The following is a 26,839-nucleotide window of genomic DNA, read 5'->3' as shown; positions in this document are numbered from 1 at the left end:
ATATATATATATATATATATATATATATATAACAGATGATATTTTTAAGAACTAAGGACAGCCATCCTCTATTAATGTTATTTCTGGTGGTTTCTAAAATTTGTCCCTTAAATAAAATCAATTAGCAGTTTTCTGAAAATACTTGAACAATTCACTGGACTTAAAATCACACTATTTGACTGTCTGATGGAAGTGTGTTCATCCATGTACTTACTGTAAAAATACACTTATGTATCATCATTGTTTTAACTAAGCTGGAAATAGGGATTACTTGAGAGACCACTGAATTAAGCATTTTGGTTTATAGGTCACATTTGTACAATAAAAATGTCTTCTGCTTCTTCAGTTACTTTTCAGTTTGTCTTTAAATATTTAGTGAATCGTTTTTTGTTTAGATTTTTTGTATTTGTGTTTATTGTTTTGCTTTGCCTTATAACATTTATTCATAATTGCAGAAATTAGAAATCCACAATGCTTTGCTTCGACTGGCAATTAACTAGGCTTATATTCCTGCACAGTAATAAAACAAAAATAAAACGAAAAGTTGTCAGAGATATTTGTGTATTTAATAGTAATAATGCATTTGTTGTATTACATTTTATCGGACCACATCCTAGTCCTTCAGCTGCTGGGTGGTCACCATGGCAACGTGAACGTCGTCATGCCAACGTTACCTTTAGCAAAGTAGCTACTAGCTACTTCCTTAAAAAAAAAAATAAACGAACTACTTTTTTACCACTAAGTTAAAATGGCTGACATTTTGTCGTTGAAAGAATCAGTTCTGGTCTATTTAGACAGAAGTGGTGGCCTTCAGAAACTGGCCGAAGATTGCAAAACATTCAACGGTAACGTTAGGCCTGCTGTGAGGGAAATGGAAAGCTAAATACCTAACCTAACAAGCTAACGTTAAGTTAGTGGCAATGAAAGCTAAAATCACTACATTCAAGCTAGGATTTCAACTTTGCCCCTCCTTTCCAGACCCCCAACAAATTGAGGCAGTCTACAGGTTTTGTATCAGTGTGAATCCCTCTGATGTGATAGAGGTGGATCCCGTATTGGGTGACCGTGTTCTGCATGATCCCATAGGAGCAACAGCGTTGTTTCAGTCTGTAAGTGAAAACTATGAGCTAGCTTAAATAAAATATGATGTTCTACTATAAGGTTAACTACATTTGCCTAATTTCTCATTCAGGTTTGCTTCCTGGCCATAAAGACACTTTCACTTGTTGAAAAAATACACACAGAGAGTCAGGTATGAATAAATTGGTGTAGCTATAGCTGTTTCTTTACCACTGGTTCTGACTCAGTCCTGTAAACAATGTGTCATCTGATTGTTCCCTTTGAGGTGAATGTGATTCTGAAGTTGACACATCTGCCTCCCTTCCCTGAGTACACATTGGACCTTTGTAGTTTTCCTCGCGGGTATGGGCCTGTGAGGCCTGTCTCTATGGAGGGCCTGGTCATTGCCATGACAAGGGTCACGAAATACACCCAGGGTGCCAGGTTCCTCTGCATTAATGATGACTGTTCCTGCTCTACCGGTAAGTCACTGCAAGGAAGACACATTGTCACCTCTCTTAGCATCTAGTAGGACTAACTCTAAAGACAGATCAGAGTCAGTTGGGTTTACACACACAAAATGTCTCTGGCAAGTATCATTCACAGACTTAAAACTGGACTCACTTTTAATTTCATTTCCCTGGATGACAACTCTAGGGTTTCACCACATTCGTGTCCATGCACCTGGAGCCACAGAGTCAGCTACTGTGAGAAACAACTTCACCTGCATGATCTGCAGCTCCCCACTGAAAGAGGATGTGAAGTTTAGAGTGTTGGGAGGTGAGAGTGATGCCTCTGAATGCCACTGGAATGGAGACATCTGAATTGGTACACAAGGTTAAAAGAAAACCGTGCATTGATTGTGTTTGCGAATGTTTCTTTCTGGAGACAGACAAACAGCTTGTGGAGCTGATCCACGTCAAAGCACTGGGTGTTCTAAGTGCCCATCAACAAAGCTCACTCAGGTACCAGTCTGTCACCCTGTTTCTCAGAGGTAGGTCTACATTAGACAAGTTTACAGATTGTATGGGATTTTATGTTGCTCAAACACAGGCCTACTCTATAATTGCATAATTGTGTCCCCTATTACAATGTCACCCAGCCAACAAATTGATTAATTGTTGTAGCAACATAAAATGTTAGAGAAAACAAAGCTAATAGCCAATCCTATTTCCACCTGAGAGAGAGAGTAGGCACTAGCAGCATGTATTACAGCACATCATAATCAATAACAAAGCAAAACAACAAAGAATACAAAATGATAGCATTAACAGCACAGAGTGTTACAAGTTCCCCTCTGGTCTTTCAAACAGGATTTGAATTTGCGTTTTTTTTTTTGGCATCTTCAAGCCTCTTTAATCTTGAGAACAGCTGCAGAACACAAGCAGGACTACTTTCCTTTACAACTTCTGAACTAATCAGCACACAATCAGTTGATCTCCCTCTGGTGGAGTATAAAAAGGCTTCCCTGTCACATTTAAGAGTCTGTGATATTGTTGAACTTAACCATTAACATACTTATGAAATAAACAACATTGATTCAAACTTGAATCATCTAAAGCCTTTGCTGTTAGAGGGTTAGACATGAATACCACCTGGATTATTTGATTGGTTTGACAGTATACTGTATGACAGCTAGAAGATGCAGAGCAATGACATTGGTATGGAGACTGGCGGAGACTGTCCATCAACCAGTTTGTTTGCACAGCATAGAACAAGTGAGCACTTTAAGTTCAATTAGGTTTAAAGGCTCAGTTTTCATTTGCAAGTAAAATCTTAAAGTAGATCCTGTACTCTAGATTTACATCCTCAAAATTTTAAAGGGTATTATGTTTGTAAAATCATATTCTCATCCATTATAGTGACTCCCAGTCCTGAATAATGTGGTTGTAATAGCTTATATTTACACACAGTCCGATGTATCGAGGTTTGTCATTAATTTTCTCTGGCTTACTAAATGAGGCTCACTTTGGAACACAAACTTAGTGGGGGAGAGTTCAAATAAATAGATTTTTGTGCAGCCAGCCGCACACAGTGCCTCATGGTGGGATATTAAGTGTTTCTGTCCCCTCTAATAACATTGTCCAGCCAGAACCCCTGGGAGCTTAGCAAATCTCAGCACCAGGATTAACATATTCTGTTGACCCAGTCCTGTAGAGGAATTCAATACACTGGGTTCCCGTTACTAAACACATATGTTAATAAGTGTAAGGAACACTCATTAGCTGGCTGTGCAATTCGCACACAGAGAAATCTTTGTTCTAAAGGCCTCCCTCTGTTTCTCTTGGCAGTGGTTTGTAGGTGGCATGCATGTTTCTACAATAATCACCAGACAGCACAGAACAACCCCTTTGAGTGTTATTGCTTTGTTTTCCCTATTCATACAGATGAGCTGTGTAACTCAATGAGAATCGGTCAACTCTACAGGGTGTTAGGCATTCCTGCGCATGTGCACCAGTGGCCCAGCATTACCTGGAGTGTAGAGGCAAATAGCATCCAACCGTGGGAGCCAGAGTGTAAGGCAGTTTAAGACCTGCTCCAAATCCACAGAAATCCCAGCCAAAGGCATACTGATAACATGTGAATCTTGGCACATCTTGACACAGTATATTCTGATTAATCTAAACAATTTTCATATTTTTTCATTACTATATTGAAACATTTACAATTCTCTCTACCTCTACCTACAGATCCCCATAAAGTCAGTGCCAGCTTTCAGGAGCTGTTGAAGGCCACAGCCGGTTCTCCCTGGAGGTTTTCTGCCATTGTGGCTCACTGCTTTGGGTTGGACGTGGCTCCTCCAGGCACATACAACACCCTAAAGCTGAGCTTGTTGCTCAGTTTAGTGCAGACTAGAGCAGATGCAAAAGACACATATCACAACTTGGATCTCCTAGTTGTCACCACTGACACTCTCATACTAGACAGGTAAGGTGGTCTGCTTGACCAAACTTTGCACGTCCAAAGTGGACACACCGCATATGAAACCTGAGATTTAGTCCTTCGTTACCCCTGTGTTTGTGCCAGACTAATGACGTACAGCCTGAGCTTGGCGTGTCGAGGGGTCAGGCATCAGGCCTCGGGGGAGATGTTTGCATCTCTGTCCCGGGACGAACATGGAGCAGGCACTGCTAACATCCATGCTGGCTCCGCCCTGCTAGCCACTGGTGGCATTTGCATGTTGGGAGATCTGGGCTGTTACAAAAAGGACAGGTTGGATGCCATTCAGTCAGGTAGAGCACCAAAGTCATCAATAATAAATGATGGCATTCGTTATAATGAGAGGATTCTGTCAGCAGTTCACATTATGTATAATTTCTCGAACAAAAAAAGCCAGTCTACCTGTATAATGCTCTCCCACTCTCTGAATGTTTCTCAGTTCTGGAGAGCTGCACAGTGGCTGTGTTCATCCCAGGTAAGAAGTATGGTGAGGATGCTGACCAGCAGCTTTCCTTCCCAGTCCACTGCAGCTTCTGGGCCCTCGCAGACGCCACGGATGCCTCTCGACGGTCTGGGAGGGCAGACTGTACTCTACTGGGAACAGCAGTGGGTTCAAACTCAACATGGTGTTGTGTTGCTTTTGTGTAGCTCAGTTAAAACATGGTTTGAATGTGCACTAGCAGGTTTGAATGGAGACTTTTTGGGAAATGTGTTATGTTAGCAGAAAGTTTGTGTGGTACAAAACACTGACTTCAAGAAATGTCCCATTTTACTCAACTCAGATGTTTGTAGATTGTAGAGAACTAACAGGATATTGAAACAATTTACTTTTCTTGAAGGAAGTGCCCTGCCCAAACATTAATTCACAGCAGGGCCCTTGAGGATAATTAATGCTTTGTTTTTTTTTCTTTTGCAGGGAGGGGAAAGGTTAACAATAGACTATAACCAGTCAAATAGAAGTTTCAGATATGGCTTAGATTCTAGGTTATTTTCTGACTTGAAGGCATATTGTCCTGGCAGGTTAACAGCATGTTAGAAATTAGACAGCTCTCCAATGGCCTGTCTCTTCTTTTGGAGCAGGAAATGGGTCCCGTACCAGTGCAGTTGGCAGATGCCTTTGGCCTGGTGATTCAGTGTAGGGATACGGCGGGAGAGCAGGCCCTACTTGCTCAGACCATCCACACCCTCCAGCAGGCAGTGCAGCCTGGAAAACCCCTCTACCCATCCTGCTGGGAGTTTTCTACACATGACTACCACGAGGTTAACAAACATGTTCTGCTACCAAGAACTTTGCATTACTTTATTAAAATACACTGACTTTATAAGTGTTTATACATCAACCTTAAATTACACTTGCTGTCCTAAATATGCCTCTATGCCTTCCAGCTGGTAGCTCATGCACAGACTTTGCAAGTGGAGCTCAGCCCTGGAGCAGAGAAAATCATCCACGGTTACTACATGGCCAGCCGTAGAGTCCGAACACAGAGTCGGGGTGTCAAGATGTCTGTGGCCTCTATCAAACTACTGTAAGCACTCTACTGCAAAAATGCAAATTAATTGCAGTTTTACATTACTAGTGTAAAGCTTATGTGTCACTGTAATGTCCAATCATCCACTAGGTGGAGAACTCTCATCCAAACCACTCTGGTGATAATTTTTGATTTGTTATGACAAATGTTTACAAATCTTTTCCACTGTGGTGACATTTTATGTGGAACTAGAACTATGAAAATAAATCCGTTTTCAACTGCAGGACAACAATGTCAAATTAAGCTATAAATCTCAAACATTTACATAGCATGTAGCAGTTTTGATTACTTCAATGATCTGTTGCCATCCAACTTTATACAAATTTCTGATTACTAATTAAAAAAATTCAAACTTAGCTACTCTGGCAATTGTTCACTCATGTTTTTTGTTGAAGGATCTCTTTGGCTGAGGCCCACTGCAAGTTATGTCTCAGAGCACAAGTACAGGAGGAAGATGCTGTGATTGCTGTGCTCCTCTGTGAAAACTCAGTCACTCTCAAGCATGGTAATTTAATCATCCTTTTAGATACCAATAAATACAGCACTCAAATCTAGTTTGTACTACATTACATATTGGTAAACCATGCAGTTGAATGGTTGCGTTGTTTATAAGCAGTGTTAAAGCATCTTAAACCTCCAAGTCAAATACTATACAAACAGCATTTGCATCCTGGCCCTGGGTATTTGTCATTGATACGCAATAAGGAGGGCCAGTAACCGTTTCAAGAAATGCCTGCCTCTTCCTACAGGGGCCTCTGCCCTCGTTATTCCACCTGACGCAGTGTTTCCTTGTGATCTGGGAGATGTGGATGGTTTGCACAAGAGGGACAAGACCCTGGATGAGCTGCACCAGAATATCCTACGCTTTATCTATGCCTATGCACCGGGAGCAGACACATACATCACAGAGGAGTAGCCCTCAACGTTCAAAACACAGGTAGGTAGCACAAGATCCCAACCACACTCAATTGGTATGACATGAGCACCCCCCCCATTCATTCCTTCAGTTTTACTCACTGTGATCTTAAGGATCTAGATGCAGTACATCTAAATGCAACAGAAAAGATATGCAGGGAAACATTGATTCAATAAGATTTTTAATGATGGGGCATCACCCCCCAAAAAAACCCAAATCTCCAGATTTCCTCCAACTGGCCATCCATCAGCTCCGGCAACACTGTAAACACAAAAATGGGAAAATTTTAAAAAAGCACTGCAGTTACAGACCTTGATAAATTTGGGGTATGATGTCTAAACAGCTAAAACCTGATTTCAACAAACATTTGACAGGTTGGGGTCTGTACTTACCTTTCAAATGAGGCTACCCCGTAATACGTTCTGATCGGCCAGCTGCTCCTGTAACCTTGCCAAGAAATATTTTAATACATAATCAGTACATGTTATGGGGAGAGAAAAAAATCCAGTGATTTTTTTTAACCACTTTTAGTTCAGTTAGTCACATTCTCAGCAACCCATATTTGGTCTGATGGGTAAACGGCAAAGGTGAACTCATCATTACTTTAATCAGGACATGAAACAGGCCAGTCTTGACAAGTTGGGACACAACAAATAAGTTCAGTATGGGCTTTACATACCACATAAGATGAAGCAGACACCGTTTTTGTTCCACTGCTGCACCAACTGCTCATCTGTAGGAGAATGTGGATTGTTCAGTTCTGCATATTGCAATTCCATAATTCAAGGGGACATTTGTCATGACACCTTTATTATGGTGGTGCATGCAACAAACAAAAAAATCCAGATCCTTGGGACAACAGTGCAATTGGTGGAGTGAAACTAAGGCTGCAGCTGGGAATTCAGTAGACACAATCTCACCATTCTCTTGTCTGATGGGTAAACGGCGTAAAAAGGTAATCTCATCACTATTCCAGCTGCAAGAGTTGCCAGTGCTCCACATTAAGATAATCATTTAAGCAAGCCATGTCTTTCTGCCACACAGAAAGTTGAATAACCAGGGTTTGGAATTAATTTTTTTTTTTTTTTTTTTAACTATGCAGGACTGCCTTCCAAAGTCCAGTTTACAGCAGGACAAAGTTAATTTCGTGAAGCTCTGCATCATTTCTGCAGTTACTCAAGTCTGTCACTTTAACCACTTATCATGTCTTGTGGGTGAAATAAAAACAAGACAACTGTCCCAGTGGCATAATCAGTAAAACAAAATACTGTAGCAAGGAACTCACCTCCAGATCAGCACAAGAGACAAAGGATTAAATTGGGTGCATGTGCCTGACCACAGGGTGACTTCTGAAGCAGCTGAAAGGAAAAACAGGACAAACCTTTTTAAAGTCTATATGCCATTATCCACATCATATTTGCACTTTTTAAAAACCAGTCCCAGTCTTGATCTCATTATGCTGGTGATTCAGTTAGTCACAGTTTCACCACTTTATTGTCTGATGGGTAAACGGCAAAATGTGAAGTCATCACTATTCCAGCAGCAGAACTGGCCTTTACCATAAAGCACAGCACAACCAAGTTATCAAATACTTAAGGCTCACCTTAAGGTCCACACGGTGAAAACCAATATTTGGCCATCTATAGTAGACAATGGTGACTCGACATCTGAAACATAACAGATTCCACTTCATTCAGTCCTTTGAAAGCACATTTGACCAATCCTGCAATCTTGTTTTAACAGTGATATCTAGAAGTAACCTTACCTTATCAGGTGTACCAATCAGATAAAATGTTCCATCTTCATCCACACACCTATAGATAAACACAAAGGTCCAAAAGTCAGTGCACATTTTCAGTCATCTTTGAAAATTGCAATATTTTCCCACAATACCTGTTCAAGTCTGTCTTGGTAACTTCCAAGCCACAAATAATTAATCTCTGGAGTGATATTGATTTTCCGCTTGCATGAATAAGATGTACTTAAGAAAAAGTCAATACAGCAAGAACAGATGACTGATCACCCAGAGGTCAGAGGGTAGCTGTGGAACCCAGCATGGGAGCCTGGCTAACACCTCGCAGGTTCAACAGCAGGTCACCACCTCTGCCATGACCTTACGTCCTCAGAGGGAGCCATGATGACTTGGCCCAGTGAAATAATGGGACGACAATTCCCTAACCAGCAGCTCATCCACTGACCCATTCACAGAACCAGATATGGTCAGGGCTGTGAGGGGCTGAGTGACACAGCGTTTTTTTTCCTCTGTTTAACTGTCTAATAGAATGATTTATTGCATTACTTGCATGAGAGACCTGTCTCGAGAGACATCGAAACCGGTTTACTAGTAACGTTAGGTATGGCTGAATGTCAGTTGTAAAGTTGCATAAAAGCCACTGATTAGTCATTTTATTTTCCGCAGGATTTGCCTGTATATAGGCTAAGACAAGTCTTGTATGACATACTATTAACACGTGCGTGTAACTTAACAGCAGGCCCTACACTAAATCGACATCCAAATCCACGTGCGTTGCGCTGCTCGCCTTCTGAGACTCAATTAACTTGCAATGTTAAACTTGAGGCATGTGCGCGTTATATTATATGATTTGTATTAATTAACTTACGTGTTTGGTTTGTTCCATGAGGAAGACTCCTCTAAATCAAATTGACCAGCGGTTTTCCCCCACGTGGCCGAGATATGAGCTAGCTGTTAGCTAGCTAACAAGCAATGGTTGTGTTTTAGAGCTAATCGCGAATCCGCCTGGAGAAAGCGTCTACCACATGCAAACAATAAAGCTGGGGAAACATAATGTCATCCCACTGTTGCCTACCGTCGTTATGAAGACTAAACATGATGCAGTCTTCTTAGTTTTCTCATGTTATGCTGAGCAACGCTCGTCTCTGCTCATCGTTGTGTCTCCTCCAAGGCAAGAGGATGGACTTCCGGATCCGACCTCTCTTAAATGCGCCGCAGAGCTGCGCAGTACGTACTGAAGCTCATGTAGTGCACAGCTGAGCAATAATTATATTGTCAGCACCAGCTGCATCCTATTTAGTTGACGCTCATATTTAAGATAGCAAAATGGCAAATTATTACATAAAAGCACCAGTTTGTGACGAATTAGTGATCTATAGTGGAAATCCACAAGATCACATAAAACAGACACGATAAACGACCTAATCATTTTGTAGACCTATAACCTCCCTTATTTCTTTCAAACTGGCTAGAATAACAATGTATGTAGTTCCTCTTAAAGATGTTGTGATCTGCCTATCCATATATCTATATTTTAAGAAGCTGCATCATATGATCAGATCAGTTAGTCAAATTAAGAAAACGTTTTCTAATTAGTGTTAAAAAAAAACCCAACTTCATCACTTTTGCTTCCACTGAAATTGTAAATTGTTAAAATGTTAAATGGGAAGAGGCTAATTTGTTTAATATTTACGCCTTTAATTTGTACAAAATTATAGGCTTATGTAATTATGGTTTGCTTTCTTAAACATGTTTACACTATAAACACAGCTGAAACTAATGTAAGATATGCATATATTTATTATCGTTTGGCCCATTGGATTTCTAAAGTGAGTTAAACCTACTCAGCCAAAACTGCTGCATATTCTTCAGTCATAAATCTTCAGTGCAAATACATTTTGTGTTGTGACCTATTAAAACCAACATTTTTCTTTGCCTTGAAGCGAGCACCATAGCTGTATTTGATTTAATGTAATTATAATACAAAATAAAAGAACAATCCTAAACAATCCGAAATTGCAAGAAGAATAATACCGAATAATACAGCATAATAATAATAATAATAATAATAATAATAATAATAATAATAATAGGCTAACAATACTACTGCTCTAAAAACCTTTATGTGGACTCTAAATTGGCATATTGTTTTCTTCTTAAACAGACTTAATGATAAAAAGGACACTTTCATAGATTTTCTATTATCGTCAAAACCTTAGAGACTCTTCCTCTTTCACTGAAGTCATTTATTCACAAACACATTTACAACCATGCATGTAAAAATAAGAAGGAACATGAGACGAAGAGCCTCCATTGTTGACTCTCTGACAGACCACTTCACATGACAGATGTTAAGTTATTCACACATGCATTTAGTGCAAATGTTTCAACTGAAAGTGCACACCTCAAGCATGACGGGCTCATTACCCCGTGGAATTTCTACAAATATACCTGGGACATGTACGGAACTGCACAATGCAGGGCAAACAGGATAAGTCAAAATAACAACAGAGAAACATAATGTATGTTTTCTCAAAATGTATACAGTAAAATTCACGTAATATATTAATTTACAATGTCTTCCTTGGGCTTTGGTGGAAGTAAAATCTGATCCACAATCATAATGCTGCTGTAACAGTAAACAGCATGAACTCATGCAAATATGAAATGGTTTCATACAAATGATTTAAGCCCATTACTGGGAGGTGGACGATGATGGGCCTTGATTTTCTGACTGTGAAGGTTTTGTGTTGAGGAACTGTCCGCTTGCTCCGACGTACAGTCTGGATCGCATGGGCCATTTCTGTAAAGACATTTCATTTGTTAGTAAATTAACTGCTAAAAATAGGCCCAAAGGTCACCGCGGATGATGTTGCACGCTTTGAGCATACCTTTATTATTATTATTATTATTATACTAATAATAACAATAATATTAATATTATCACCATCATTACAGTATTATTATTATTATTATTATTATTATTATTATTATGCTACTGACCTTCACTGGGTGCAGGTAGCCATCACCTTTCAATGAGTGTAACGCCTCTGTTTGTTTTGTGCTCTCTCCCTCCTCCGTGCCTTCTTCTTGTAGTGTTCGAGTCAAATGGGCAATATAGGTGGTGGCCAGTATCAACACGTCGAGTTTGGACAGCTTGGTGTCAGGCGGCACGGACGGCAAAGTCCTTTGTAGCTCCAGGAACGCGGTTCTCAGGGTTTGCACTCGGCTCCTCTCCCGCGCTGCGTTAGCTGCTGCCGGGCGTCCTCTGCCGCCGAGCCCGCCGGTCTGGAGCACCCTGGCCCGCTGAAGCTCCCGACGACCGTCCGGACTGGGACTGGAGCTCGGACTGGATGCAGGGCTGTCATCCACAGCCGCCCCGGAGCAATTAGCACTGTCCATTCGAAGCGCCTGTCTTCCAGCCATCGGGGTGCACTTACAGACCTGAAGAATTGCATCAGATGTAGTTTAACCTGGCCATTATATTGCACGTTTTATTAAGCTCAAGTTATAATTGACAAGACTATATTAGAGACAATGTATATATTAGCATATTTATTGCTGTCTAGCCTATATGCCCTGTTCTACCTTTAACTTAACTTTTAACTTAAATGATCATTTAAGTTATTGCCTTTGCATTTATTTATTAAACCATAATTCAAGTTGTCTGCAGTACATTAATAAAAAAATATCTGTTGTCAAAAATGCATGGTGCTAGCAAATTAAACAGACAACACATTCCTAGTCTAAAAAGCCAAATAAGAGAACCGACTGAAGAGAATCAGCTGTCCAAAGTTGCACTAAGACACCAATGCAGACACCAATTTGTGCTGATTGCTCAGTGACATGTCAAAGCAACTGCAGTAAAAATGAAGTCCCTGCCAGGCATATTGCCGGTGTACAAACTCATGAGAGCAGTTTCTGATATGGAGTTTACCTCGGGTATCTCTCAAAAACGACATGAAGGCAATCCAAAGAGGGCTTCGACGGGATAGAGAATTTGCTCTTCAATGTAGAATAGTCCCAGTCCACGTGCAGCTTATCCTTATAAAGTGGTGCGTCTGCAGTAAAGGTGCGCAGCAGTCCCTGTACGCTCATCCAATACTTCACCTGTGTGCGTAAAAGTCTCAGGAGCCCTTCATTTATTAGATACACAAAGCGGCGGACAAGTATTTCACTCCGACGTAATTAATCACTAACCTCATAACACTCCTTCGCAGTGGAGAAGACTGTTCTTACCCTTTCCTAACTTCTTTCTGTCTGAGGGCAGCAGAGGCTCGTTTTCAACGCCAGAGGCAGGACTCTCTTTTCCTTTAACCCTGATATGTGGTAGGCCATATCCCACTCTAATTGGCTGCGAATCTGACACTGTATTTTCTTTATAAGCCTATCAAAAAGTGGCAACGGGAAGAAAGTTAGTCAAAATTACCTCAAAAATGTGCTCGTCATGGTAAGAAATAAAGGTTAGTGTTTCAAAAACCCTATTTGCAATGCACCATGAAGACAGGCTGACAAGTGTAAGGTGATATGCAAAACATTTGACTAATTGCCAGGGTGTCTTGAATTGCAAGCTTATTGGAACAGCTAATAAATAAACTCGAGCACTGCAATCAACAGGCATGCATTGAGGAAATTCTTGTTCGACTCATAAATTAATCACTCTGATTTTCAAGGCTCCAAACGGAGATGTCGGCAAATTAATGAAAGGAATTATTCATAATATGTATATCCTCGGACTGTTCTTAATAAACATTGTTTTTGTAAGGATGGAGTAACAGTATTGCTCCGGGCCACTAATTATAAGTCGAAGTAAAAGAAAGTTAAGTAAGCTTGTTTCCCTAATAACCCCGCGTCTTTCAGGGGTTACACACCCACTGGATCCTCATTCAAACATAGAGTGACAATGATGACAATAAATACATCCGTTGTTACTGTATTTGCTATAAAAGAGGACTGAATGATTTATTATAGTTGTATGAATAGAAGCGTGTGTTAGCTTTACATTATGTAAAGCCTTGTAACGGTAGGGCAGAGTGATCATTTAGATTGTGCCACTCTGCATCTCGTGGTTCACTTATTTAACGAAATGCATGCAGAAGAAAAATGACACACACCATAGGAACTGTAGGACTGAGAGTAGGTGGATAGATTATTTATATCCTCAGACCCAAAACATTTAATTAGAAATAAACCAGCTGTGAAAGTTAGGGAAAGAAATGTGCACAAACCATTATTCATTGTTTTACTCTTTAATTTCTTAATTCATTTCAGTAGATTTTTTTCCAGCCTATTAATTACTTTATAGAAATGTAGTTTTGAGGGGCAGATCAAATCAAAACATTTGCAAATATGCTGTGAAAAAAGTAAACATTTTAAACCACTATAATTCACTATACTACAGCTATGGACATCACAGCAAGTGGGTGACAGTGACTGTTCTGTGCCCTGCTAAATATATACAAGCATGAAAGATCCACCGCATGACTGAGGTGCTTAAACAAGGCAGTAGCAGGGTTAGTCCTGCATGTGTGGAGGAGGAGGAGGTGGAGATTTTAGTGGACTGGTAGGTTTGTCTTAAGCATCCACATGACTGCAGATGGGTGATGATGAGACAGCCCCACGATTGAGACGTCCGCTCAAAGGAATCTTTTATTTTTGTGCCCTATAATATCAGAAAAAAAGAACAAGCATTATCAAATCATGGGTCAGCTATCATAGAAGATTTCTCTTACAATTACTTTGTGGCCTTAAATTAATAGAGATTGAAAGCACTATTACACCACTGCTAATCAAGGGAACATGAGCACAAAATAGCAAATAATTTGTCAAGAGGAAGGAATGAGGGAAATTAAAATAACTGATACTACTTTACAATGAAACTAATCGAAAAAACATGTCCTCTTGAATTTGGGGAGAATTGTAAGATGAATCAGGATGTGGGGTGAGTTCAAACCTATTAGCAGTTGTTGTCATCACTCATTATTTGTACATTTCATCATGTAGTAAACAAATTTACAGCTGGTTGTAACATTGCTAATTTTACGTCTATAGTTACCCTATTTAGTGAGTAATGAAATGCAGTGAGACAAAAATGTGAAATCTCTCGCGTTAAGTGAGGTCTGTGTGAACTATGATGGACCTGAGGGGCTGCTGCGGCTTCCACCTCTGCACGTTAGCGTGGCTGCAGACATGACCAGGATGTGGACCCTGACCCACGTTAAAGTCATCTGGAATATAAACAGAGTCACAGTAGAACACACACACACACACACACACACACACACACACAAATTCAAATGTGTGAAATCCCACCCACCATAATAAAGTAAAGAATGATAAATGTAGCCTAACAACAGATAAAAATATGGTTTCCATGTTTTACTGAAAAATGATGACAGTTTTTAGCTGTTTCTCAATATTATGGTTATCTATATTATACGATTTCTAATACACTTAACTAATTAATACATCTAACTATACCTGATCCAATTGATTCAAATGAGAGGATAATTGTGGTAATGTTGGCAAAGATGTTAGGGTAGATTTAAAAAAACAAAAACAAAAACAGAATTTAGTGACTTACTTGTTAAGGGATAGGAGCTCAACGGTCCACCAATCAAATGTTTGTTATTTTTTTTCTTCTTGGCCTCTTTGGATGCTTTCCAGTTAATAAGGAACTGTCTGTTTAACTCCTTAATTTCTCGGCCATTGAGAACCTCTATAAAACAAATACATAAATAAAACAAACACTTAATTTGAAATGAATAAGTAAACAGTGTATATTCTTACTTTTATGGTTAAGTAGTGCCTTAATTATTAGCCTGTGCAAGTCAAAGAAATAAAGTGCATTTTAATATTAAGATGCCATTGACAAGGAGAATGAATAATATCTCACCGAGGCTTTTGCACACAGTTATCAGGCGGTCTCTGTACTTAAGTTTTTTACACACAGGATTTCCACCCAAATCCATGTCAAGCAGCTGAGGCCAGTGGCTGAACACATCCTCTAACTCCTGAGAGTACACAAAAAGAGAAACTTCACCTATAATATGTTGTATTATATGCCGTTTCCATTTTAACCACTAATGATTCAAATGGCAATAGTGTGTCTCTACAGCTATGCTCAGTAACTAAACAGGAAACAATGGACAACAACAACTTTCTTTTAAAACATATATGATGCATATTTATAATTCCTAATCACATACAAACATGAAAACGTGTAAAGACATGGTATAAGTGAATGGTAATGTGAAGTACAAAGGGCAATGGTAAGTGCATAAACAACACATCAGTCTATTTTAATAAACAGTGTCGCCGGTGTCATGTAACTACAAGTTTTCTCCTGGGGCAGTGTGAGGCTGGCTCCTCCAGCGAGCTGCCTGCAGTTGTATGTTTATCTAAAGGCACATTAATCCAAGCCTGGAAATATGAATACTCTCTGGACACGCTCTGATTGTTCATTGCCTTCCTGTCTTGGCCAAAGCGCTTCCACTTTTCCAGCTCGTGCTGCAATCAGTTCAGAGGGGACCCCTGAGCACCGCGCGCTCCCAGGCTTTGATAAATGATCGTGTCAGGGCCGTCACTCACAAGGCCCTCACCGAAGAGCAGCCCAGCGCCAAATTGCCCCCCACGCGGGGGCGTGGAGAACAGCAAAGGCTGGATACTCACTGAGCTTGGCTGGCTCTCTCGCCTGGACTAATGATGGGCCAGTTATGAACCTGTATTTGACCAGGGCTTCGATTCCCCTGTCCTCTCTGCCCTGCACACAGCTAACGGGCTCTGAAGATGCTCCCCATTTGTCACCCTAGCTGACTGCCTGTCATAATCTATTTTAAAAATCCATAATGTTTCCTCTGGATTCTGAGCAAATGGCGCAGAAGAAGGGATTGATCCTTTGGAGGGCTGTCTTTGCAGGATCAATAGTGGCAGACGGGTTGTATAAATTATAGGAGATATCTGCTAAAAATGACACGTGTACAGCAATTACCTGCATCAACGTTCTCAAAAGAAAATCACTTGTGTTGAAAAAAAAAAAAAAAAGTCTCAGCAATGTAGTCAATTATAAAGTTCTTTCAATGTGTCATTCTAGTGTTAAATTCCAGTAAGAAAGAAGAAGGCATCAACCTTTTCAGTTAATATATCAATTCAAACTGAAAAATCAAAGCGCTCCACCAGTGAAAAAGTCAAAAACAAGCAGGTCATTTTTCAAGGAAGTCAGTGAGCATAAATCCTATCTCTGCCTCAGATGAATCTCCCATACAGTTAAGAACTGATGGTTTAGGATATCAAATAGAGGATTCTGAGGCAGAGAGGAAAAATCAGCCTCGCAAGGAAAGAGAGAAACTTGTGCTTGTTTAAAGCTGTCAGCAAGAAAAGTCTCAGGGGAATGGCTCGCTGATTTGTTGAATAATTCTGACCCTCTGCGAGTCATGGAGACTGGGAACCTATGGCGAGATTTGCAGGATTTGGTTCTTTAGGACCCTGTTCTCCATATCATTTCACACATCACTGCAGAAAGCTTTGGAACAATGGTAATGCTGACCCGATCAACTAATAGCTGGTATGTTGACTTTAATACACCATGTCATGCATAGCCTATTGCTGTGATGTAGTACTGTTTACTTTGACTGCACATCATGCAGCCAGTTTCTAACTCTATCACACTGGAGAAGAAGTCTTGAACTGGTTTCATGGACACTTTTAGTTTTATAAAAAAAAAGAAGAAGCTATATTTACCTCCATATTGTGCAATCGATTGTCAGCAGCAGAAAACTTCTGGAGTTCCTTCAGCACTGTCAGGTCCCTGATATCATCAATGTTGTTGTTATTGATATTCAGGACACAAAGAGATTCCTGTGCAGAGAATTCAGATTTATGAAGCGTTCATTTTACAGATAATACAATGAATATTACAAATAAATATTACATAGTGGCCCTAAAGGAGAAAAACCAGCACACAAAAGATATATATATATTTTTTATTTTTTCAATTTGTAACTGTATTACTATTTTATGTGGCCACATTTTTTTATATTTTTTTTTACATTTTACAGTATTTTCATCTTTCTTCACTTGTGATCCATTTGGATTAGGCATTTAGATGTGTTCTCTTTATATGCCTGATCTACTGGGATCGTGTCCAAATCAGACTCCAGATAGTGCTGTTGCTAAATATTCATCTTGGTTTGAAGTTCTATAACTGCACATTTATAAAAAAGCTGGAACTCTTTAAATTTGCACAGCAATTTCTTTAATTATCAAAACAAACAAGAAGCTGAGACTTTTGGTGTGTTTATCCATGGCCTGGGCAGTAAACGAAGTAAACAGACCTAACTGATTTGTCAGACCAGAGAGAGCAACAGAGGTCTCTTTGACATCATCAAACCCAGCACAATACTGCTTTTACATGAATGACTGGCCTCTGAGAAATCTGAGATCTTTTAAACTCGATGTGAGAACCTACCAGGTTGATACACCACACATATCCTTGTGTATAAAAAGAGAAAATTAGGCTTTCGTCTGACCTTTTAATTACTTAACAAATATATAATTTTAAATGAAGAGAGCCCATATTATTCAGTGAGTGTGGATCATCCTTCTGTTCTCAAATTATCTCTGTACTGAGCAGTGTAAAAATAGGTCATACAGCCAGTGAGAGGAGAGTCATGGGGTCAAGGAGCAACTTTTCCCCTGGTGCCAGCCTCTGACTCTCCAGATGAAGCTCCTTGAGCTCACAGAGAGTCTCTAAGCCCTCCACCACTGCAATCATGTTTCCACCCAGATACCTACACAGCAGGAAAACCAAACACATGTTCAGACATACCTTAGACTTTAAATGATTACCACAGCATAGAACAACAATCAGTTAAACTTGTCTACTCACAGCTTGGAGAGCCTCTGCAGATTGGATAAATTCTCTATACGAGTGATGTTGTTGTTCTGCATATACAGATGGGTGAGGTTGGAGGCAAAGCCAAGGTTGCAAATGTGTGTGATCTGATTATCATACAGGTAAAGAACAGTGAGGTTTCTACACATGGAGAGATCACCCTGAAAGAAAGAATGAATTAATAATTTAAAAATAATTTAAAAATGAGGCATATAAGAGGAAGAAAAGCACAGAATTAAAATGTCAGTTTTCATAATGGCTACTTACGATATCTTCGATACTCCTGCTGAAAAAGTGGAGGTGGGTGAGTGTCTTGAGGTAGTCTGGGAAGGAGAGGCCCCTTTTCTTTTTGAAGTGGTTTCTAGATTTAGCAATCAGATCTATGGTGAGGCGTACCATGGTAGCTCGTCACAGACGCTGCTTTAGAGAGGATCTTTTCAGCTTCAGCCAAGCATTCAGCCCACAGCAGTGACTAGATCTGTCTGTTTCGGAGAAAAATGGACAAAAACACCTTAGGAGCAAAACAAATGTCCCTCGGAATAACTATTCCATAATGCCCCATTACTTCAGCATTTCTAATCACAAATGACAGGCAAAGATTAACCTTGTACCGAACTTTAAATGGCTTAAAACCTTAACTGTCAATTCACAATTAGGGATAATTGATGGGGGGAAAAGATCACCATTCTCCAGGAAACTTGCTAAGAGGCCAAAGGTTGGGTGACCACTCAATTTATGTTGTAATTAGAGTGGTCAATTCCCCCAGCAGACTGAGCTGAGCTTCCACTACTTCCTTTCATTCAGTACCCATGGGGCTTGTTTATTAGCTTGACCTGACATTGAGATGTGAAACTTGCACTTTGATTTTACTTTGCAAGAAATAGGTGTTATTATGTATCGCCTTTCCACCTGCTAATTATACAGCAGTCAGTGTGTGTAGCTAAAATATGGTAGAAGGTAGAGAAAGGCAGAGAGATGTGACAGCATGTATTTTATACGCAGCATCAGGCCGAAGTTATAGGAGACAAGAGGCACTGATCAATAAACCAGAGCTGAACAGAAGCTAAAGGCTAACTGAACTTATACACCCATGGACCTCTCCTCTCCAGGGACTCGGGAACCGCAGTTTATCACTGTCAAACAAAGTGCGACACTCATATTCCTCATGTCCGGGTGCAGTACGTGAGGGACAGGAAATATCCACTAAAGTGATTGCAGATAGCCACTGAAAGGTGGCGAAGATGTTCACACACCTGGAAAAGGGCCCAGAGAAATGTCAGTAGTGTTATGAATTTAAAATGGCCCGGATTATTTAAAAAGCGATGGCTAATTCATAGTTAGCTAGCTAGCAATCTTAAAAACTATTGTAACACTGTAACGTTAGCGTATTCTATAACTGCATTTAGATGAATTTGGACATGTGTAAAATATTAACTAAACTCTCCTACCTCTTGTGGTCTTCAGAAAATTTGGAAATGTGAACTAGCTAGCTAAACTGTTTTAAAGAGGTTGCAGGGATAAAGCGAACCGCGAGGCTGTTTTGTTTGAGAGTATCATGTTGCTATGGAAACCACGGAAGCAACGCATTGTCAAAATCTGATGGTTCACAAAATTTGGTGCAACACCGGCGAAGCGGAAGTAAGCAGTGAAATTAATATTTATGTTATTTGCATTTTAACTGTATAATTGCAAATAAAAGCAAGATAATGGTTATTATGGGATTATACATAACTTGTCGTTTTGACAAAAGGGACTGACAAACTAAATTCTGCTTTATTATTCTACAATCCAGTGATAGCTTTTAAAAAAAAAATGAATTAGTTACTATTTGTTTGGAATTTAAAAGGAATGTTACAAACTATTTTGCAGTGCAGGTTGTAAGTCTTGTCAGTCAGTTGCCTTATCACACATATATTAATACAAATTACTTTTACTGAACTAAATGTATACTAAAGCTTATGCCATTTATATTTTCTGACTTTGCAGTGTCCATCTTTCAAGGCCACATACCAAATCAGGACCACAGTCAATGTCTCCCAGTGACCCCTGCAGTGTTAATCTATAATGCCAAGACCTGGGTTTCCTGTAAGGGAGTGACTTGTCTCCACTTATGCAGGAGCACATGGCAGAGAGGAAGTGTAGCACCTCCAGCTTTCTGAGCTGGGATCAACTTCTTCACACACAGGATCATGCTTGTGGGGTTAATTCCTCTGAGAGCCAAACAAAACATAACATCTCCAGATTGTAGTGGGGTCATTAGCTCTATACTGTAGCTACCCATAGCTATTAATCATGAGTCTTATTAATCTTCTGCTCTCATATCAGACATTGCCAAATCACCCAGTTGTTCAAAAGAGAAGGCATTCCTCTGCAATCTGTGAAATCTTTTTTTTTTTTTTTTTTTTACATTAATGGGGAGCATACTTTGGAATTAGAACACTGCTAAATGTTAAAAGAGTAAGGTAAAATACACTGCTGGTGGATTTTTGGCTGCCCACAATTTGACTTGATTAGAATTTACATATATTTTCCTATTCCACATTTAGTCATGCATACAAATGTCCATCTGGTGATAATCACAATATTTACATGTCCAACAAGTTCAATATGTTTCACTGATTCTTAAATCATCATGGAAGACCAAACATTAGGTGAAATTATTTTAGAAGTGCATACTCTAAATACTTTCTCAGCACTGTGACAGTCATCCATGTAATACATTTAAATATCTGGCAAAAACATGAGCTATTCAGTAGACTGTGTGTGTAGAAAACCTATTTAACTATTTCAAATTCCTAAATTGCATTAAATATAATTTAATAAGTTTCCTCTTCCTAAACCGCTATACCGAACACCCTCCAATTTAGGACAAGGCAAAAATAATGGTAAAAGAAAATCATTATAAGAAGGTGCCAAAGCTCATGCGCATGAGAAAAAACAGACACCTCCACTGCCCCGCTGGGATTGTCTTCTCTGCGATACATGACATAAAAAAATATACATTTAGCCATTACAATACCATAAAAAAAAGATATGACACGAACCCAGGCCAAAGGGGCTGTCTGTTAAAAAAGGCAGACTTTGGGAGTGTCTGCTTCGATGGAGAGCAGACGCATTGGGTGAATAGACTCCAGTGTGTACGGCTTCTGTTTCTGCGCTGCATCACTGCCACACCACAACGTGACGAACTGGCCACTCTGCTGGAGTGCGTACCACCGAAAGCCAAACTGTGCTGGGAGTGACTCCGCAGAGACATCCCATACATGGCAGCCGAATCCCTTTGAGCCTATGCAGAAGCTTGAGTTTGTTGTTCCATTATGTAATGCTGTGACACTGCTACACTTGAATGACTGACTGGTGCTAGGTTAGGCTGAGCGTTAAATGCAACCATAGTGCGTGTTGAAATGTTGGGCTGCAGAAGAACACAGGCCCTACATACAAAAAGATTTTTAGTAACGGCCAAAGCATGAAGGGAAAGAGAAACAATGCTGCACTGCCTCACACCTTAAGAACTCTGTACCATATTTACACGACTGAATATATGAAGTCAAATGTCCACCTTATACACCAGTGAAATTGTTTAATTTCCCAGCTTAATGTTGCATAATATAAAGTTAAATAAAAATCATATAATTTTGTTTAGCAAGAAATACCCACATACAGCAGTTGCACTTTTTATGTTTTATTTTTTGCATGAGTCCTTGACTGTATAATCCTTAACTACTACTAGGAGAAAAAAAGAAACTTAATTTTTTTTTTTTTTTTTTTTTTAAAAACACCTTCAAGATAATTCACAGATAATCCTACCCTTAGCAGTGAAACATAAACCATAAACCAAAAAGTGCTACACATGCACAAGAAAAGACCTCCAGGTGAAATCCAAATTGGCTCGTAGTTCAAGTTTAATTGCCAGATGTGTTGATCTGATTGAAGAGTTTGTCCTTGATGACTTGAGACATCAGACCATGAATCGCCTCTATGGTTGTCTTGCAGCTAAAACAAAGCACAGTGAAAAATGGAGATTAGCTCTATTACCCCAGCAAAACAGGCACAACATAAAGAGATGTAGCACATACACTGGTATCAGTAGACTATCAGGAGCAATACATAGTGAAGGTGTCTCGATCTGTGTATCAGATATAAAAGAAACCAGTATTAATAAATAGATTAATCAGCTTAGTTTTGATGCTCTTTTGGTTAGTTTGAATCACAAACATATTTAATGAATCGATTATTATAAAATAATGGAAAAATGTAATAGTTTATATTTGTCTTTTTCTGTTCTTAAATCACACATCTAATACAGATCAATAAATTAGTTTAATTGTAAGTCAATTAATCGATTGACAGAAAATTGGTCAGCAGCTATTTTGATAATCTATTAATCGTTTGAATCATTGTTTTTGGAGAAAAAAAAACTGATATTGAAACTGCATCTCTTTGGGTTTCGGACAGTTGGAAAGTTATCTTTTGGGAAACTGATGGGCATTCTTAATTATAGAAACAAGATGTATTGATTAATTGAGAATATAATTTGCAGATTAATCAGTGATAAAAAACAATGTTGGTTGTAGCTATAAAATAAACATGTAACAGAATTTTAAGATTCAAATTGACACAAACATTCTATGACATAAGGACAATAATGTATAATCAACAAATAGTTGGAAAATACTGTATATGACACAGTAACAAATATGATGAAATGGATTAAAAGTAATAACATCAACCACTTTTCTTTTAATACAGTAAGCAACAGGAAACACAGAAATCATAGTGCCCAATACAAATTAAGTTCACATTAACATTTGCAGCCTTTTTCTTCTAAGAACATGATTTACCTATCTCGTGTTGCTTTGGCCAGTTTGTCCTCAGACTTCCTGTCATGCGTGTCCAACCCGAGCATGAAGCTGCCTCTGCCCAGCTGGGCCTCAGACTGCTCCAGCTTCTCCGACAAGTCAAACACCTGGCCTGTAGTGTAGTCCGAGTTCTGACCATCCAACAAACGCACACATAAACACCCAAACCAATTCATGCACAATTTGCCAACAAAAAGCTAAATAATAGATTTTCCACAAGAAGAAGAATTTTGCAGAGTGGCAACAAATGAGTCCAACAAGCTGAAGGAACACGTTGTGTGTTGTGGTGAATGAAAAGAAGCCAGTGAAAAGTTTGCTTAAGGTGAGGCCGTGTTTTTAGTGGAAAAGGTAATTAAAACACAATGACACAGGGGCCCCTGACTAGGGTGACATTGTAGCAACTGACAAAGCCTGTCACCCAAGAAGCAGCTCATCCTTGACATCTAGTCAATTCATCTTCATCCAGATTGCCAAAGAGCTAACTGTTTGGATAAGCCTGATGCCTATTTAGACTGTTTAGTCAAGCTCGGGACAGAGTGACTGCATCCACAATGGGAATTCACATGAGGGGCTTTCAATCTTTAGAATAAACTGCGGGGTGAAAGCAGAGGATCCATGGGGAACCATGACAACATCTGTATCACTGGAGTTGGGTCCAACTTTACAACTTATCTCTTGTTAAAAAGTTTAAATTAAGCTTATTACTAAAATCAATAAACAGCGACTCTTGGCTACTCAGCAGCAATAAATCATGACATCACAAGCGGGTGACCACATGTCTCAATGAGTTATAGTGTAATAATTAACCATAAATCAAAACGTCAAACAATTAGGAAACATTTAGTTTTTTGAAGTTGCCTACATACCGTGAGGAGACTTGAGGAACTTAAGGTATTGACCCAATATTTGTTCCAAAGGAGTTCCAGAAGCTTTCTATCAAGGGAGGACTTAAAGTAAGTAACTTCCAGGGCGTAATACCTAAATAAAACAAATCAAAGAAAAAACATGAGCCACGTATACAGTAAAGAGTACACTCTCTAAAAATACTGAAATTAAGGTAAACATTAAAAAATATAATTTACATGATATTTATGTTAGAAGTATTGTTATCCATCTCTGTAATATGGTGACAACACTGTGATATAAATCAATACTCACTGTTTACAGTGAACACCAAAGTCTTCAATCTTGTTCAAGGGGATTGTTTGGTATTCTGAGGGTCCCTCATCAGGAGGTTTGTAACCCTAAACATCCACAGAGGAAATGCTGAGAAATAGCAACAAACGAAACAGACTTTCTGTACCATATCCAGAGAATTATAACACTAATACAGATTTAAGTAATGACATAGACAAGCAATTAAATGATAATGCATTCTAGTTTATATAGTACAACAAATAATAATAATTAAATAATAATTAACAGCAAGTTATTTTATTACTATTAGAATTCTAGTCTCAGGAGAATTGCCGCTATATACAGTCGTCGCTCTACCTTTGGGTAGGTCCTGAAGGCGCCAAGGTTGACTTTCCCTGCAGAAATAGTCCGAGTGGGGTCGATCTGTAGGACGCAAGATACAGTAGAACAGGAAAACAAAGTCAGGGGTCATACAAACCTCCAGGGACCACCCAAATCCGGCCACCAGGAGCCTTTTACTATGGCTGTCAGTGGGCTGAAAATACACACTTAATTATATGATGCCCATGGCATTTAGGCACTGCTAAACCAAATGAAGTGTAAATAGCATATATGGTTGCAACAGCAAAATATTCATCAGTACTACATGGAAACCTACAACTCATGCATCAACAATCTCACCACCTTCTCAATTACACATGCATTAACTTGTATTGTCAAACTTAGAAAGAAAAAAAATCTTTCTTTCCTGAATATCACTTTCATGGGGTGCAATTAGAAATCACGGTAAACGAAGCTTTTAGCATGATAGAAAAATGATTACTATTTACTCAGTCTTACCACAACGGCCACGAAAGGCTCCTGAAACTGCTGGTTGAGCATCTGAGTGCTGACATCTATGCCCGAGAGCCAGCATCCATAGCCCGGGTGACTGTGGTACCAGCCAATAGCATTCTCCAGCCGGCCAACCTGAGAGATTATAGGATAAATGTAGGTTATTATTCAGGGCATAACCGCACCATTATACATAACACCACAGATAGTGAGAAAATATAGATAGTATGAAACTATCGATCAAATGTTTGATCATTGCATTGTATTAAGTACAGGGTATAATTTGCATTTTTTTATGAATATGCTTCTTCAAACAACTGACAATGTGGCAACAGAATTAAAATATGATGGGGATTTTTAGAAGACAAACTCATATCCATTTTGTAGTAGCCATGTTAGAAATGAATAACAGTACTGGACGATTCGTGTGAGATATGGATAACAACATTCTTTCACAGTATATATATAATGTCATAATACAATATCTATATAGGACATTTAAAAATCAATTGAGAAACAGTTCATGGATAAAATAATTAGACAGGAATGTTTGGTTATGACTAAACCAGTAAATGATTCCCCTACAGATCAAGGTACATCATCTTTCACATTGATGCAAAAAAAAAAAAAAAATAGTTCCAACATTACCATACAGTATTCTTGCTTATTGCTTTGCAACAGTGCCCATAATGGGCTAATACAACAAAGGATAATAAAGCAATGGCTACCATATTTAACGGCAGACAAATCAAATGTATATAATCTGACATATATATCATCAAATGACTGTACCTGTATATCACCCAACTCTAAAGTGAAAAACTATCACATCTTGGTATCAGCATTAAAACTAATGTGGATGTTATAGACCATATAACAAATATAAAAGGTTTTCTTGAACAACTGAATCAAAATGAACCCAAGTCCCGAAATTAAAAACATGGTAGCAATCAATTACATCTACATAAAGTAAACTATGAATCAAAATAATGTAACTGAACAGTGTGAATGCAGTTTGGTAACTCCTTTCTCAATCATGAAATCTGTGAGATGCCCTTTAATGGAAGTCAGTGCCCGACCTGTTTGGCATTTTCAATGTAGGCAGCCATGTATTCATATGCTGCAGCCTGGGCGTTGACTCGAGTTTCTGTGCCCTCCACGGGCAAGGCAAAGCTGTCCATAATCATCATGGTTTCACCATCCACCTTCCCCAGCATTAGGCCCATCACCTCCAGGTTTCCTCCAGACCTGGCATGCATCACCATCTTCAACAGGGCCAAGGCTGAGATCTTGCAGTACTTGAAATAGTGATGACTACGGGTCAAAGAAAGACACACAATCAACATCAGATATATTAAGTATATTAGAGATAATGTTAAGGAGTAGATACATTTGCAAATACACACCACACAGTTAACGTTAGCTGTACCGCTGTTGACAAACAAGCTAATGCTAGTTTGTAGCTAAGCTATCATGTGTTCTAAGAATAATTACCGTGACACAACATAACGTTACGATCCCGACATTTAGCTCAAGAATTACTTAAACACTTAGCTAAACTAAATACCACTTTACTGTTGTGTACTTACTCCTTTGTCCATGGCTTCGCAGCGAGGATTTCTTGTTGTTGCTTTTTGTCATATTTGTAAATTTCGTCAATACTCTGAACTTCCTGCATGCTGTTCGATAGCTCCCATGTTTTCTGAGCGGTGCTACTCCCCGCCATGATGAATTATCTAGCTAAGCCAAAATAGTCGTTAAAACCACTATTACTGCCCCCAATAAGTGAAGAAATGTTATTTTTCTCCAAAGATGTTGATACCGTAACAGGGCTAAATGGCCACTTGCTCAGTAGCCATGACAGTGAATGATACCAATATACCAAAGTGCAATCGGAGGGGACGTTTGTCATAATGTTAC

General features: G+C 39.2%; 4 protein-coding genes and 1 long non-coding RNA gene across 7 annotated transcripts; 1 reads left to right on the top strand and 4 right to left on the bottom strand.

Moving 5' to 3' along the window:
- Window positions 1-18: 18 nt before the first annotated feature.
- On the top strand, window positions 19-6,601 carry mcmdc2 (minichromosome maintenance domain containing 2). Its single transcript, XM_031281950.2, has 14 exons — window positions 19-845; window positions 979-1,109; window positions 1,193-1,252; window positions 1,346-1,541; window positions 1,717-1,839; window positions 1,952-2,053; window positions 3,447-3,575; window positions 3,750-3,987; window positions 4,087-4,292; window positions 4,439-4,605; window positions 5,080-5,259; window positions 5,386-5,525; window positions 5,924-6,033; window positions 6,278-6,601. Exons 1-14 carry the CDS (start codon window positions 749-751, stop codon window positions 6,442-6,444), a joined length of 2,046 nt encoding a protein of 681 aa, XP_031137810.1. The 5' UTR covers window positions 19-748; the 3' UTR covers window positions 6,445-6,601.
- Window positions 6,597-9,415, bottom strand: LOC116037879. The gene is made up of 7 exons (XR_004101967.2): window positions 9,273-9,415; window positions 8,210-8,258; window positions 8,048-8,111; window positions 7,730-7,802; window positions 7,124-7,177; window positions 6,837-6,891; window positions 6,597-6,705 (listed from the first exon to the last, which is right to left on the bottom strand). It is a non-coding gene; the product is annotated as an uncharacterized LOC116037879 (long non-coding RNA).
- A 1,000-nt stretch (window positions 9,416-10,415) lies between these two features.
- LOC116037877 (transcription factor 24) lies at window positions 10,416-12,562 on the bottom strand. Its single transcript, XM_031281962.2, has 3 exons — window positions 12,135-12,562; window positions 11,201-11,641; window positions 10,416-11,000 (listed from the first exon to the last, which is right to left on the bottom strand). Exons 2-3 carry the CDS (start codon window positions 11,621-11,623, stop codon window positions 10,893-10,895), a joined length of 531 nt encoding a protein of 176 aa, XP_031137822.1. The 5' UTR covers window positions 11,624-11,641; window positions 12,135-12,562; the 3' UTR covers window positions 10,416-10,892.
- Window positions 12,563-13,430: 868 nt separating this feature from the next.
- ppp1r42 (protein phosphatase 1, regulatory subunit 42) lies at window positions 13,431-19,699 on the bottom strand. 3 transcript variants are annotated; one of them, XM_036000520.1, is made up of 10 exons: window positions 19,538-19,677; window positions 19,170-19,342; window positions 18,357-18,571; window positions 18,084-18,250; window positions 17,847-17,985; window positions 16,937-17,053; window positions 15,093-15,210; window positions 14,781-14,915; window positions 14,337-14,424; window positions 13,431-13,859 (listed from the first exon to the last, which is right to left on the bottom strand). In XM_036000520.1, the coding sequence occupies exons 3-10, from the start codon at window positions 18,486-18,488 to the stop codon at window positions 13,847-13,849; spliced, it is 909 nt and encodes a 302-aa protein (XP_035856413.1). In that variant the 5' UTR covers window positions 18,489-18,571; window positions 19,170-19,342; window positions 19,538-19,677; the 3' UTR covers window positions 13,431-13,846. The 3 variants fall into 3 exon arrangements, with proteins under 3 accessions (XP_035856413.1, XP_035856416.1, XP_031137820.1); XM_036000523.1 differs by lacking the exon at window positions 19,170-19,342 and having other exon boundaries at window positions 18,084-18,139; window positions 19,538-19,699; XM_031281960.2 differs by lacking the exon at window positions 19,170-19,342 and having other exon boundaries at window positions 19,538-19,698.
- Window positions 19,700-21,755: 2,056 nt separating this feature from the next.
- cops5 (COP9 signalosome subunit 5) lies at window positions 21,756-26,810 on the bottom strand. Its single transcript, XM_031281959.2, has 8 exons — window positions 26,509-26,810; window positions 25,999-26,233; window positions 24,926-25,054; window positions 24,443-24,508; window positions 24,107-24,192; window positions 23,815-23,926; window positions 22,931-23,079; window positions 21,756-22,082 (listed from the first exon to the last, which is right to left on the bottom strand). Exons 1-8 carry the CDS (start codon window positions 26,643-26,645, stop codon window positions 21,992-21,994), a joined length of 1,005 nt encoding a protein of 334 aa, XP_031137819.1. The 5' UTR covers window positions 26,646-26,810; the 3' UTR covers window positions 21,756-21,991.
- Window positions 26,811-26,839: the final 29 nt, after the last annotated feature.

The sequence above is a fragment of the Sander lucioperca genome, chromosome 1 (assembly GCF_008315115.2).
Source record: "Sander lucioperca isolate FBNREF2018 chromosome 1, SLUC_FBN_1.2, whole genome shotgun sequence".
Lineage (NCBI taxonomy): Eukaryota > Metazoa > Chordata > Actinopteri > Perciformes > Percidae > Sander > Sander lucioperca.
This window is presented reverse-complemented; position numbering and strand designations above follow the sequence as displayed.